Consider the following 13,423-nt stretch of genomic DNA (forward strand, 5'->3'; position numbering starts at 1 on the left):
ACACTCTGTCTTATGAGGCTGGATCAAGGTCATACTCACTCACTTCTCTCCCCTCCCTGACATTTGCTCCCCAACTTGTTCTCCATGCATGGATCTCAGTAGAGCAACAGCAATCAGATGATGAAAATAAATAATGGTGACCAGTCTTCGAATGGATCCCCTTTTCAATCTCGCACTATCCGCCTGCTGCCTTCTCATCAGCCCTCTGCCCCAGTTTCTTTCCCTTCTCAAACCGGACGAGCGCCTTTACTCTGTGAAGATGTGTGCAGCCCGTTCCCATGCCCTGAACTCCATCCCTTCAAGCTCCTCTGGCTGCTCCCCGCTCAGGTCTCAGAAAAGGAGTCCTGGGCAACCCTCCCAGGGAGCCGCCTGCCTGTGTAACTTTCAGTACCAGTCTGTTTGCTTTCTTGAGACAATGAGTTACAACGGCCACCTTAAAACAATGGTCTTTTTGTTTTGGTTTTTGTTTTCACCCTATTTGTAAAGTCAGAAATCGTAACTCCTTGAGCATCCACAGCCACTCAAGGACAAAGCTTTGCTGAATGCCTCAAGCAGAGAGGGGAAGGCTGAGTATTTCCAAGGTGAAAGAAAACACGACGGTTTTTATCAGCCCTGTTTCATGCGACAATCCCAGGTCGAATCTGGATCAATGTAATGACTTGCTTTGTATGGACCTACGTTTTGTTCGCGCATTCATCAAGGCAGCTGGCAACCTGCAGCTCTGTTCACTGGCATGGCGATACCTCGGGGAACGGCAGGACAGAGCCACGAAAAGACAGCCAGCCTCACCACACTGCCTGTTGCCCTTAGCCACCATGGCCATCATAGCCTGTGGCAGGAGATTTGGGGTGCCCCCGACCCCTTTCAGGAAAACACAGTTTGTGGAGGCTGAGTACGTTCCAGGCCTGACCGAGAAAACAATTCAAAAGACCCAAAGAGATTCCTCGCCTGTCCTGTCCCTTGAATGGCCTTGAACAGGGGGTCCTTCCGCTTGACTCCTAGCCCCTCCCTCTCCCCTCACCAAGAAAGATCCTCCCCATCTCTGCAGAAGCTTGACCGTCCCCCTAGAGGGCCTGGGAGGAAGTGGGTTTTGCAAACAGTCCCTATTGCCTCCAGTGCCCCCTGCTGGTCCCGGAGGCGAGATTCCGGCGGGGCTTCAGGGCACTGCTACCCGGCAGTCAAAAGCTGGGCCTGCCTTGCCTCCACACCGCTCCCGGACACCCCAGCCGCTTCCCAGGCGTGACCCGTCAACAGGTCTGTATTGGCGACTGGCGACAAAAGGAGCAGCCTTGCATGTAGGGAAAGCAGGGCTGAGTCCTCTGCAAGGCTCACGGGAGGGGAGGGGCGTGAATGTGTGGATTTCCGTGGAGAGCGGAAACACGGGGAGTCGAGGGGGAGCATGCGCGGGCCTCACAAAGTTGTGGAAAACTGACTCACGGCAGCAGGGAGGAACGTGCACTCCAGACAGAGAGTAAGTTAATAGAATCCCGGGGGCAGTGGGTCTCTTCAGCCCAGGGGGTTACAGAAATAGGTAAATCCAGACATTTGCCCAGCCAAGGGCAGAGGCGTCTTTTCTAGACAAGCGGGGCGGGGTGGAGCGAGGAGCTGAGCTCGGACCCTGGAACCGGCCCCTGCACCCCGCATCCAACTGAGGAAAAGGGAGGTCGCCAGAAGCACAGGCCCAGGACAGAGTCCAGATTTGGCCGTCTCCGTTATCCCAGAATACCCCATCCCACACTCCCAGCCAGTCCCCCACCTCTCCACTGCCTCTCCATTTGCCCACCGCACCCCCTTTTTCCACCCTGCCCCCACCCTACTGTCGGGTGGGAAAGGCCGCAGGCGTCACCTAGTCACCCATCCCCACCCCCCTCCATCCCTTCCCCCCTCCATTCCTTCCCCCATCCCTTCCCCCCCATACCTTCTCCCCTTTCTTTCTTCCCACATCCCCACCCATCCCCCACTCTCTGCCTCTCTTCCCTCCCCCATCGCCCACTCTCTGCCTCTCTTCCCTCCCCCTCCCCCTTTGTTTCTCTTCCCCATCCCCACGCCTCCCCCAACCTCTGTCTTCCTCATCCCCACCCCCACCCGGTCTCCCTTCTCCCATCCCAACCCCGACCCACCTTCTGTCTCCCTTCCCCCATCCCTCCTCCACCTATTGTCTCCCATCCCCCATTCTCTCCCCCACCCTATGTCTCCCTTCCCCCATTCCCTCCCCCTCCCCCACCCTGTCTCCCTTCCCCATCCCCTCCTCCACCCTGCCTCCCTTCCCCCATCCACACCCTTCCCCCACCCTATGGCTCCCTTCCCCCATCCCCACTCCTTCCACACCCTGTCTCCGTTCCCAATCCCCACGGGCCTCTGCCACTCTGTTTCTCTTCCCCCATCCGACCCCTCCCCCACGTGTTCCATCCCCCACCCCCATACTGTCTTTCTTCTGGGATCCCCACCCTGTCTCCCTTCCCCCATGCCCACCCCTCCCCCACCCTGTCTCCTTTCCCCCATGCCCACCCCTCCCCCACCCTGTCTCCTTTCCCCGTGCCTAGGCCTTCGCCACTCTTTGTTTCCCTTCCCCCATCCCGACACCTCCCCAACCCCTCCACCACCCTGTCTCCCCCCCATTCCTAACCCTCCCCCGCCCCCTCCTTCCCCACCCCTATCTCCTCCCCAACCCGAGACTGTCTCCCTTTTTCCCGTCCTCCTGCTCCCTTCTTCTCTGCCCCTCCCCCCACTGCTCCTCCTCCTCCCAGTCCTTGAAAATGAGCCCCCTCAACTCTCTGGGCGACCTCGCTGGATCTCGTGAGATTTTGCCCTGGAAGGACTGAGAGACGGGGATTGGTCAGGCCAGGCTGCTTGCCCCGCCACAGCCGCTAGGGCGCTTGCTGAGCCATCGTCTTGTTCTTTCCTTCCAGCGACTTCGCGGCGTGGTGCACTCTCTGACGAAAAACGTAAGTTCGAGCCGTGATTCCTCCGCTTCCCCACAGGGTGACCTTGGGCTTGTGCCCCGGCACCACCCCTGTCCCGGGTCCCTGTTTTCTCTCCAGAAATGGGTTGAAGAGCAAAGAAAATAATGTGCGCCGCTTGGGTCACCCCGGGCCGCATGCCCCGGAAATTTGGCCAGAGTTGAGGAGTTGTGGCTGTCACGAAGCCTTGAACCGAGGCCGCGATGCTCGTGTTTGGAGCTCCTCGGGGCGGGTGCGCATTTGTAATGCGGTGGATGCTCTGGGACTCGGTCCCTCTGAAGGTGCTGGGGGTTGGGGACGGCCCAGGTAGTGGCATAGGCGTCCTAGGAAGGCAGGAGCAGAGGCAGAAATGTGGCTAGAGGACGGTAGTCAGGGTCCTTGACCACAGGGGTCACTTGTGGCCGACCACATGGTCTGTTCCTCCTGCCCCCTGGTTCAGCCCAGGAGACACTGGTGCTCAGGTTTGGAACTAGAGATTTGCAATGAAAGGGCGAGATTGAGTCGCCAGTTGTCACTTTCCTCCGCAGTATTTGCGGAGATTTTTACAGGAGACCATTGCTTCTTAAATATTATACATGTGTCCTTCTTTTTGGAGCATTTTGATTATTACTCTCAGACGTGCGTGGAAACAAGTGACTGAGACCTAGAAATCCAAACGTTGGAGGTCCTGAGGCCAGCCTAAATCACTTCAAAATGGAACGAAGACGTTTGCGGGTAAGAAGGTCCCCTGAGCTGTCTGAGGTGCTCAGAGAAGCCCCGTTCCCTCTGTCGTTGTTCCTCGAGCCAGATGGGAGCTGCATCCTGAGGTCCCTCACAGTAGAGAAAGAGGCAGGAGCCGCTTTTATTGTTTCCAGTCGTTTCCCCAAACCCCAAAAGAACATTTCACTCCTCCTGGTGTCTTTGTCCAAGAATCAACCCTGGTGGCTCGTGCCTGTAATCCCAGCACTTTGGGAGGCCGAGGCAGGCGGATCACGAGATCAGGAGATTGAGACCATTCCTGGCTAGCACGGTGAAACCCCGTCTCTACTAAAGTACAAAACATTAGCCGGGCGTGGTGGCATGCGCCTGTAGTCCCAGATGCTCAAGAGGCTGAGGCAGGAGAATCCCTTGAACCCAGGAGGTGAAGGTTGCAGTGAGCCAAGATCATGGCACTGCACTCCAGCCTGGGCGACAGAGCTAGACTCCGTCTCTAAAAAAAAAAAAAAGAACTCTAGGCCAGGCATGGTGGCTCATGCCTGTAATCCCAGTACATTGGAGGCCGAGGCGGGCGGATCACCTGAGGTCAGGAGTTTGAGACTAGCCTGGCCAAAATGGTGAAATTCTGTCTCTACTAAAAATAGAAAAAAATTAGCCAGGCGTGGTGGCCCACCCACCTGTACTCCCAGCTAGTCAGGAGGCTGAGACAGGAGCAGGAGAATCGCTTGAACCCAGGAGGTGGAGGTTGCAGTGAGCCAGGATGGCATCAGTGCACTCTAGCTTGGGCGACTAGAGTGAAATTTCTTCTCAAAAAAAAAAAAAAAAAAAAAAAAAAAAAAACGTAATGTATTGGGGACCTTATTGCCAAAGCCATGATTAGATTCAGAACCTTTGCACGGGGTAATCAGACGCCACAGCCCACACTTCCGAGTGGTGTCAGAGAGCATGAGCTCAGGGAGGCTTTGATCTCACTGCCCCATGGGCTTGGGCCATTAGGGGTAAGTGTTCGTCCTGGGAAGTGAACAAGATTGCTGGGTGCCTCCTGGGGAGATCAGGGAGGGCACGCAACCTGACGTGAAGCCTGGAGACTCGTACTGGAACCAGAGGCTCAAGGATGACCGTGTGCATTGGACTGTGGGGTCGTGCTCGGGTGCTGTTGGTATCCGCTCGTCTGTATTGGGTGCTGTTAGCATCCACACGCCTGTAATCCCAGCGCTTTGGGAGGCTGAAACGGGTGGGTCACCTGAGCTCAGGAGTTCAAGACCAGCCTGGGAAACATAGTAAGACCCCGTCTCTAAAGAGTAGAAAAAGAGGCTGGGCATGGTGGCTCACGCCTGTAATCTCAACACTTTGGGAGGTCTAGGCAGGTAGATCACCTGAAGGTCAGGAGTTTGAGACCAGCCTGGCCAACGTGGCGAAACCCCATCTCTACTAAAAATACAAAAAAATAGCCATGCGTGGGGGTGCATGCCTGTAATCCCAGCTGCTCAGGAGGCTGAGGTGGGAGAATTGTTTGAACCCAGGAGGCAGAGATTGCAGTGAGCCAAGATTGTGCCATTGCACTCCAAAAAAAAGACCTGAAGGACCTGGTGCAGATACTTTGGGGGTCCACATTGGGATTCTATGACTAGAGAGGAGGGTGCAGACCACCCCCATGATGAGCTCAGAGGCCACTCTGGCCTGCGCAGCCCACAAGGACCATAAGAACCAGTAGACAGGACATGCAGAAATACCTCCCCAATTCGTGCCCCGGACCCTAGGAGTCATGCTGGGCCCCAGTCTTTTCACTCCTCCCTTACACTGGGAGGAAGGACAGCACCTTTGTGCAAATGTGCTCCTAGTGCTGCTTCCTCTAGTGCCACTGGCAAACTGGCAGTGTGAAGCTGGACGGAGGAGTGTCACTGCCTCACAGGGAGATTGCACAGCTCAGAGATTGCACAACTCACACTTCATCACAGTCCCTCCTCCTCCCTTGGATCTCTTGGAAGCGGGGATCCCATAGAAACTTCCCTAACTGTTGGACTTCCTCAGTTTTCCTGTTTTTCCATGGTTTATGTGAAGCTTATCAGCCCTTTCTGACACTTAGATTGTTTGATAGGGAGGGAAATGAAGATCTATCTAAACTCCTCACATAAGGGCTACCAATTCCTGCCTGCCTGGAGCTGAGCAGGTTGTTCCCCAGAAAGAGTCAAGGACTTACAAGACTAAAAATGAAAATGATGGTGAATTTTAGATTTTCTGTGAAGGCTATTTGAGGTAATGAATGAGAACTGCTGCCGCCTTTGCTGTGCCCAGTAGGTGCTTGATAATTAGGGACATTGACAATGACCTTTATTACTAATCTCAGTCTTCTGTGGCTGATGAGTAAAAATGATTGCCTGGGAATTAAAGGAAATGTAGAACCAATTGTAGTTTAACCCAATTTTCACAAAGGCCATTTGGTGTTCAGGGTGAAAAGTAGGAGAAAGTAGTCTCCAGAGAGAGAACTGAAATGGAAAACACCCTTCAATGAATTACAGCCTCCTTAGGCAGTCCAGAGCAAACAAAGCTAGGCCCCAAGACATTCCAGCTGGACACTTGCCAGTAGAATATAAGAATTGTGGGGACATCACAGTGCATGAGGCAGAGAATGGCCTGGAGAATTCTTTGAGTGGAGAGGTTCCGAAACTTCAAAAGCACCAATGGGTGATCAGGCCCAGGATAGGAATCATCCCTAAGCAGATCCTTAAATGCCAAATGTAACTTCAATTTTTGTGAGAGAAAATGTATTTGTGCACAGTGCCTAGCATGGAAAAGGGGAAAAATAGAGTCTTAATTGATAGACCTGATTGCATCTCGCTGACCAGAATCTCTGTGCCTGAGAAGCTTAGGGTCAAGAGTCAGCTGTTTTCTTGAAGTGTGGAGACATTAGTAATACTTAGGAAGGGATTGGCCATTGGAGATTATGTTTGGGGTAAAGACCTGACCTGCTGCTTGTGAACAGCCCCGGTGTGGAAGAGGACACCTAACTATAAAGAGAAGGTCTTCTGAGAACTTCCTTAATGGCAGGGATGTGTGCTTTTGGCCCTTGTTTATTTCTCTCCCTGGCTCCAAGATTCCTAAGAAACCACAGGGTCTTTCAGACTTGAAAACGTTGCTGTCCTAGGTTTGGTCACCAATATTACCCTCCATCCCACCTCTCCAGCCCACATTCCTAGGTTTAATCTTGTCAAGGCTATTTGCCAAGAGGATCCCGACTTTCTGGCAGAAAACACCTTTTCCCTCTAGGGAGGGAGGAAAATTGAACTCTTTTCCTGTCCCAGTGATTACCTTGGCTTTACTGGAACTATCTTTTGTCTTCCTTAGCCATTCCCCTTTTTAATTTCTCTACTCCATCCAGGCCAAAGTCTTTCAATTCCACCCCCCAAAAGAATATCTGTCTTTGTGGTAATCCACTCAGTCCCATTACAAATGCCCAGCCTTACTTCTGACTAACTCCTAGTTGTTGTGTAATTTTGACCCAGCTTCCTTCAGGACAGCCTTGACCTTCAAAGTTTGGAAGACCAGCCACCCCTCTGTTGTACCTCCCTTTCTCCCTGAATAGGCATGTGATTTGCTGTGTTAGGGAACATGGAGTGTAAGTGACAATTTGATATTTGGGGATTGTTTGGGAGTGGGGAGGGGTAATGACATGATGTTCTTCATAAAGCTATCTTAACTGGAGTGTTTGGGTAATTTTGATGTGGCCAAAAATTCCCCCAACAGTTACACTTTCTGGGTGGTTTTGTTCACTTTTTCTTTGTTTTATAAATGGACATCCCATTCAATCAGTTGAACCTGAAGTAAGTAAAAAACCCCACCAGGATTCACCGGTTGGAAATCCAGGAATGTAATTAGATTTGGCTCTTCCATTGGCAGCATGGAGTTGAAAGGGGAAAGATGCCCAGAAAGGCCAATAATAGCTTCTGAGGTGCTAGAGGAGGGACCCAGAGGCCTTGAAGTCAATGTTATGGTCCTCTCAGAGGTCTGGGCAGATGGCTTCTGCACCACACCTGGGTCTGGTGAGTCGGGAACCTCAGGCTATGGCCACTGCCACCTTCCCACTGTCAGCCTAGGGTCTCCACGGGCCATGAGGGCCAATGCTGCCTAGATGATTTTCCTTTTTCTTTCCTTACAAAGGAACAAGCTTTGTTTTTGCCTCTAAATGTAGTTTTGCCTTAATCCCAAACATTTTTTTTTGGTTATTGAATTATTTCTTAATGGATACACAATAATCGTATATATTTGTAGGGTACATGTGAAGTTTTAGTTGATGCATATATAGTGTGTAATCAAATTATGGTAATTAATATAGCTATTACCTGGAACATTTATTATTTATATTGAATCCCAAACATTTTGATTTCTGCCATTTTGTATATGTTAAAAAATAATTTCTTAAATAGCTTTTTTGGAAAATAAAAGGTATCTAATTAGTTGGAATTTTACTTTATTACAATTTAAATAGTATGTGGCAAGCAATTATAATTTGCATCATTTATGATTCTTTAAATCTTTAGTGATTTACTAGTAAGGCTTTTTTTAACTAAAAGGTTAAAAAATATTCCATAGATTTTTTCTTTTTTTCTTTTTTTTTGTCAGATGCTTTGGAATTAAAGACATTTTCTTTTTTCTTTCTTTCTTTCTTTTTTTTTTTTTTTTTTTTAAATAGAGATGAGGTCTCGTTGTGTTGCCCAGGCTGGTCTTGAACTCCTGGGCTCAGGCCATTATCCCACCTTGGCCTCCCAAAGTGCTGGGATTACAGACATGAGCCACTGTGCTGGAGGGTGGAGGCTTTTTCAAGACATCTAGTATACAAGATGGTAATTGTAGTTAATAATGTATTGTATACATGAAAATTGCTAAGAGTACATTTTAAGTGTTCTCACCACACATACGTGAGATTATACATATGTTAATTAGCTTAAGGCACCCATTCTACAATGTATACATACTTCAAAGCATCATATTGTACACCATAAATATACACAATTTTTATTTCTCCATTTTAAAACTAATGTTTTGGGGAAAAAGAACCAGGCTTTGTTTTACTGTGAATTGTTTGCTCCCTTGATTTCCATGTCAAAGTAATAACTCTTAATATATATAAAAGAGACACACTTAAAATATATGTCTCAGAATGTTTTTTTTTGTTTTGTTTTAATTTTACTTCCAATTGCTGTGTAATACTGTTGGGCTGCTTCTGTAGTTTCTCATTTAAAATTTTTTAGTGAAATATAATGGCACCCACTGTGCATTGTGTGTGTGTCCCTAATCTTTCCCATCTGGCTTGTTGGAGCAGAGAAGGATGCTGTTCTGGGCTATGTGACACTCCCGTTTGAATTGTCTTTGAGTGATCATCAGAAGCTTTTTCCCGGAATGAGTAGGCTCAGCTCTCAGGCTCCTTAGTTCTCACTTCCCAGGGGGACTAGAATTAAATAGAGTAGTGGGTAGATACAGGATGGGGCCAGTGGCCATCCTGTTTCCTCCTCTACACTTGATGAGATGCTCATCCTGGTGCCAGCAGAGCTGTGGCTTTGTGGCCACCGAGTGCAGAATGGAATCGGGATAAACTGAGAACTCCCCTGCTGTTGCTAGCACAGTGACTTTGGCCCTGAGTTGGTCCCTCAGAAGGGCGAGGAAAAGATAGAGTTGCTTATGCTGGCACTGAAAGGGATGCTTTGTTCCCTGTATGTTTCCTCAGGGTTCCATTCAGAGCCAATACATCAGCATGAGCGTGTGGACAAGCCCACGGAGACTTGTGGAGCTGGCGGGACAGAGCCTGCTGAAGGATGAGGCCCTGGCCATCGCCGCCCTGGAGTTGCTGCCCAGGGAGCTCTTCCCGCCACTCTTCACAGCAGCCTTTGACGGGAGACATAGCCAGACCCTGAAGGCAATGGTGCAGGCCTGGCCCTTCACCTGCCTCCCTTTGGGAGTGCTGATGAAGGGACAACAGCTTCACCTGGAGACTTTCAAGGCTGTGCTTGATGGACTTGATGTGCTGCTTACCCAGGAGGTTCGCCCCAGGTAAGGTGATCTAGCAGCTTCATGTGGGGCCCTGGGAACCTGAGCAGGATGCAGCCGGGGTCAGGGAGCGTGGAGCACCTAAGGCTGGGCCAGAGGCTCTGATGGTGCCAGCAAGGAAGTTCAGGGAGGCCTTGGGGGCCACTGCAGGGGTCACTCTTGGAATGGGCTTCTGGACATGGGGCACTGATTAAAATGCAGGTGTCTGAAGGAACATGGACCTGCTTCCTCCTGGTGGGGCAGGAAGTGGGGACCAGGAAGGATCCCAGGATCCTAGTGGGAAAGGGAGCAACTGATGCCTTTCTGATGTGTGGAGTAAAAGTGCAGATCTAAGGCAGATGTCTGGTTGGTTCTTAGCCACATTATGAGACTCATGATCTTGTCTTGAGTTGATTTTAAAGCATCTCAGCTATTAACGTGTTTTTCCCCACAGGAGGTGGAAACTTGAAGTGCTGGATTTACGGAAGAACTCTCATCAGGACTTCTGGACTGTATGGTCTGGAAACAGGGCCAGTCTCTACTCATTTCCAGAGCCAGAAGCAGCTCAGCCCATGAGAAAGAAGCGAAAAGTAGATGGTTTGAACACAGAGGCAGAGCAGCCCTTCCCTCCAATAGAGGTGCTCGTAGACCTGTCCCTCAAGGAAGGTGCCTGTGATGAGTTGTTCTCTTACCTCATGGAGAAAGTGAAGCGACAGAAAAATGTACTACACCTGTGCTGTAAGAAGCTGAAGATTTTTGCAATGCCCATGCAGAATATCAAGATGATCCTGAAAATGGTACAGCTGGACTCTATTGAAGATTTGGAAGTGACCTGTACCTGGAAGCTACCCACCTTGGCAAAATTTTCTCCCTACCTGGGCCAGATGATTAATCTGCGTAGACTCCTCCTCTCCCACATCCATGCATCTTCCTCCATTTCCCCGGAGAAGGAAGAGGAGTATATCGCCCAGTTCACCTCTCAGTTCCTCAGTCTGCAGTGCCTCCAGGGTCTCTATGTGGACTCTTTGTTTTTCCTTAGAGGCCGCCTGGATCAGTTGCTCAGGTAAGGGATGGTGAGGTTTCTCTGCAGACCAGAGCAAGCCCTTCTTTATTGTAGTAAACAATAAAGGACATCTAGCATGTGCCAGCCACTGATAATGCAAGAGTGAGCAAGTCACTACCAGTTAACATGTCTTGTTCACCACTCTGTCCCCAAGCATGATATCACGTAACTACTACTCATTAGGGTTAGAGATATACATTAGGATAGATGCTATTAACAGTGACTCCTTGTTAGAAAACTCTGTAATGGGAGGTTGGGGTCTGGCAAGGGTGCCTTTAGGCATTCTTCCTTAGGAAGTGATGCCTAAGATGACCGAAAATAAGCAAGGAGGGCATTGAAGAAGGGAAAGCCCGTCAAAGGTGAGATTTGAAATTGTAAGCTGTGTACTCACCAGCTTCTCAACATGAGCTGTTCCCTCTAAACCCGACTCAAATTTCCTGTCTGTAAAGTGTGATTTAGAACTCAAGGTAATAGGTGGGAAATGCAGGATTCTGGAGATGTGGGAGAAGGAACAAGAGTGAGGAATTGCAAAAATTGATAGGTGGTTTGCTGATGATGCGGTGATCTAAGGTAGCCCTGCAGCCTGGGAACCCCCTTTGGATGTTGGTGACCCTGCCCAAGTTTGTCCTCTATGACTACTCCCCAGTAGCTTCATCAGGCACAGAGATACAGGTGACTGGGGCCCAGGCAGTGGCAGAGGAAGCCTGAGTTGAAAAAGTATTTTCGGTTGTGTCTTCAAATACTAAAATTCACTGATGCCCTTCCTTGCTTGAGACATCAAATCAGGCTCTCTCAATTCAGTTCATGCTCACACCACCTAAGAGGTCTGTGTTGGACCCTGCTTCACAGCTCAGCCAAGAGAGTGTTTGAGATCTTTGTTTACTTGACCCACTTATGCAGCAAATAATGGAGAAAGGACTGCACCTGAACTTGTACTCCCTTGAATGCTCCTTTACAACATGGCATCCTGGGGGTTAACCATCATCAGGAAGACTTTGGGTTTCGGTGAAACAGGCCTCTCTCCAGTCTCCCCACCCCACTACCACCATTCCCCAGCACTAACTGCTTTGTCTGTTTGCAGGCACGTGATGAATCCTTTGGAAACCCTCTCAGTAACTAACTGCCGGCTTTCGGAAGGCGATGTGATGCATCTGTCCCAGAGCCCCAGCGTCAGTCAGCTGAGTGTCCTGAGTCTAAGTGGGGTCATGCTGACCGATGTAAGTCCCGAGCCCCTCCAAGCTCTGCTGGAGAGAGCCTCTGCCACCCTCCAGGACCTGGACTTTGATGAGTGTGGGATCATGGATGACCAGCTCCTTGTCCTCCTGCCTTCCCTGAGCCACTGCTCCCAGCTTACGACCTTAAGCTTCTGTGGGAATCCCATCTCCATATCTGTCCTGGAGAACCTCCTGCACCACCTCATCGGGCTGAGCAATCTGACCCATGTGCTGTATCCTGTCCCCCTGGAGAGTTACGAGGACGTCCACGGTACCCTCCACCTGGGGAGACTTGCCTATCTGCACGCCAGGCTCAGGGAGTTGCTGTGCGAATTGGGGCGGCCCAGCATGGTCTGGCTTAGTGCCAATCCCTGTCCTCACTGTGGGGACAGAACCTTCTATGACCCAGAGCCCATCCTGTGCCCCTGTTTCATGCCTAACTAGCTGGGTGCACATATCAAATGCTTCATTCTGCATACTTGGACACTGAAGCCCAGGATGTGCATGCATCTTGAAGCAACAACGCAGCCACAGTTTCAGACAAATGTTCAGTGGGAGTGAGGGAAAAAAGGGGAAGTTAGGGGTAGGCAGATGTTGAGTTAACGGGATCTTTTGGGAGATGCATCCTATACAGTTAGAAATAGAATCTGAATTTCTAAAGGGGGATTCTGGCTTGGGAAGTACATGTAGAAGTTAATCCCTATGTAGACTGTTGTAAAGAAACTGTTGTAAAGAAACTGTTGAAAATAAAGAGAAGCAATGTGAAGCACCTGGTGTCTTCTAGTATATGAATCTCCTTTCCCCGTTAAACCTCAGGAAATCTCTAGTTGCTGATTAAGACACTGCTCATCCATGGTACTTATACCTTTAGGCTGGACAGGGTCCCGGCCCCCAGATATCATGGCACCATTAATCTCTTTGAGGCATCAGTTACCTCCTTGCTTATTTCTTTGGTATTCAAAGGGTCAGAGCATGCAAGGTGCATCCTCAGGGCTGGAACATACTAAGGAAGGGGCCAATAATGAACACCACTGAGTGAAGGGTTCTTCACAGGAGTCCTCACTACTAAACCCCCTGAGACCCTGGACTCGGTCCTCCTTGTTTTCCAGTGGACTCACAAGCCTCCATCCCCGGCCTGTGGCTGTGCCAGTATTGGGCTTGACTATGTACAGGTAAGACCCCCAGGACTGGGAGGGGATATCCAGTACTACACTTGAGGTGGAGCCTCTGGGCCTCACCAACCCATCCCATCAGGTCCAGCCCCTTTTTGAATTTAATTGTGACCCGTTTAAAACATCTAAATTCCTTTTGGCAAAACACTAAGATCATATTTATTTAGTATTTGTACCCACATTAAAAATAAGACTTCATCTTGTGGTCCTATCAGAAAATTACTTCTTCAACGTAAGAGTCTCCCCATCAATGAGGTAGTAAGCTGAATCTCAGCCAGTGAGATGCCCTGGACTTGG

The 13,423-nt window shown here is 49.9% G+C and overlaps 1 protein-coding gene across 8 annotated transcripts; it reads left to right on the forward strand.

The window, feature by feature from the left end:
• Positions 1-1,074: 1,074 nt before the first annotated feature.
• LOC103222918 (melanoma antigen preferentially expressed in tumors) lies at positions 1,075-12,723 on the forward strand. 8 transcript variants are annotated; one of them, XM_073006962.1, is made up of 6 exons: positions 1,076-1,254; positions 2,910-2,945; positions 3,042-3,674; positions 9,379-9,701; positions 10,132-10,740; positions 11,822-12,723. In XM_073006962.1, exons 3-6 carry the CDS (start codon positions 3,654-3,656, stop codon positions 12,396-12,398), a joined length of 1,530 nt encoding a protein of 509 aa, XP_072863063.1. In that variant the 5' UTR covers positions 1,076-1,254; positions 2,910-2,945; positions 3,042-3,653; the 3' UTR covers positions 12,399-12,723. The 8 variants fall into 8 exon arrangements, with proteins under 8 accessions (XP_007973082.1, XP_072863063.1, XP_037850742.1 ...); XM_037994814.2 differs by having other exon boundaries at positions 3,556-3,674; XM_007974890.3 differs by having other exon boundaries at positions 3,577-3,674.
• The last annotated feature ends 700 nt before the right edge of the window (positions 12,724-13,423 follow it).

This window comes from Chlorocebus sabaeus, chromosome 19, assembly GCF_047675955.1.
Source record: "Chlorocebus sabaeus isolate Y175 chromosome 19, mChlSab1.0.hap1, whole genome shotgun sequence".
Classification (NCBI taxonomy): domain Eukaryota; kingdom Metazoa; phylum Chordata; class Mammalia; order Primates; family Cercopithecidae; genus Chlorocebus; species Chlorocebus sabaeus.

What these genes read in the sequence shown, in the direction of transcription:
- LOC103222918 (XM_073006962.1), top strand. Translation starts at nt 3,654, where the DNA reads ATGGAACGAAGACGTTTGCGG. An exon ending in TGGAACGAAGACGTTTGCGG is followed by an intron (nt 3,675 to 9,378) that starts GTAAGAAGGTCC and finishes ATGTTTCCTCAG; the next exon opens with GGTTCCATTCAGAGCCAATA. An exon ending in ACCCAGGAGGTTCGCCCCAG is followed by an intron (nt 9,702 to 10,131) that starts GTAAGGTGATCT and finishes TTTTCCCCACAG; the next exon opens with GAGGTGGAAACTTGAAGTGC.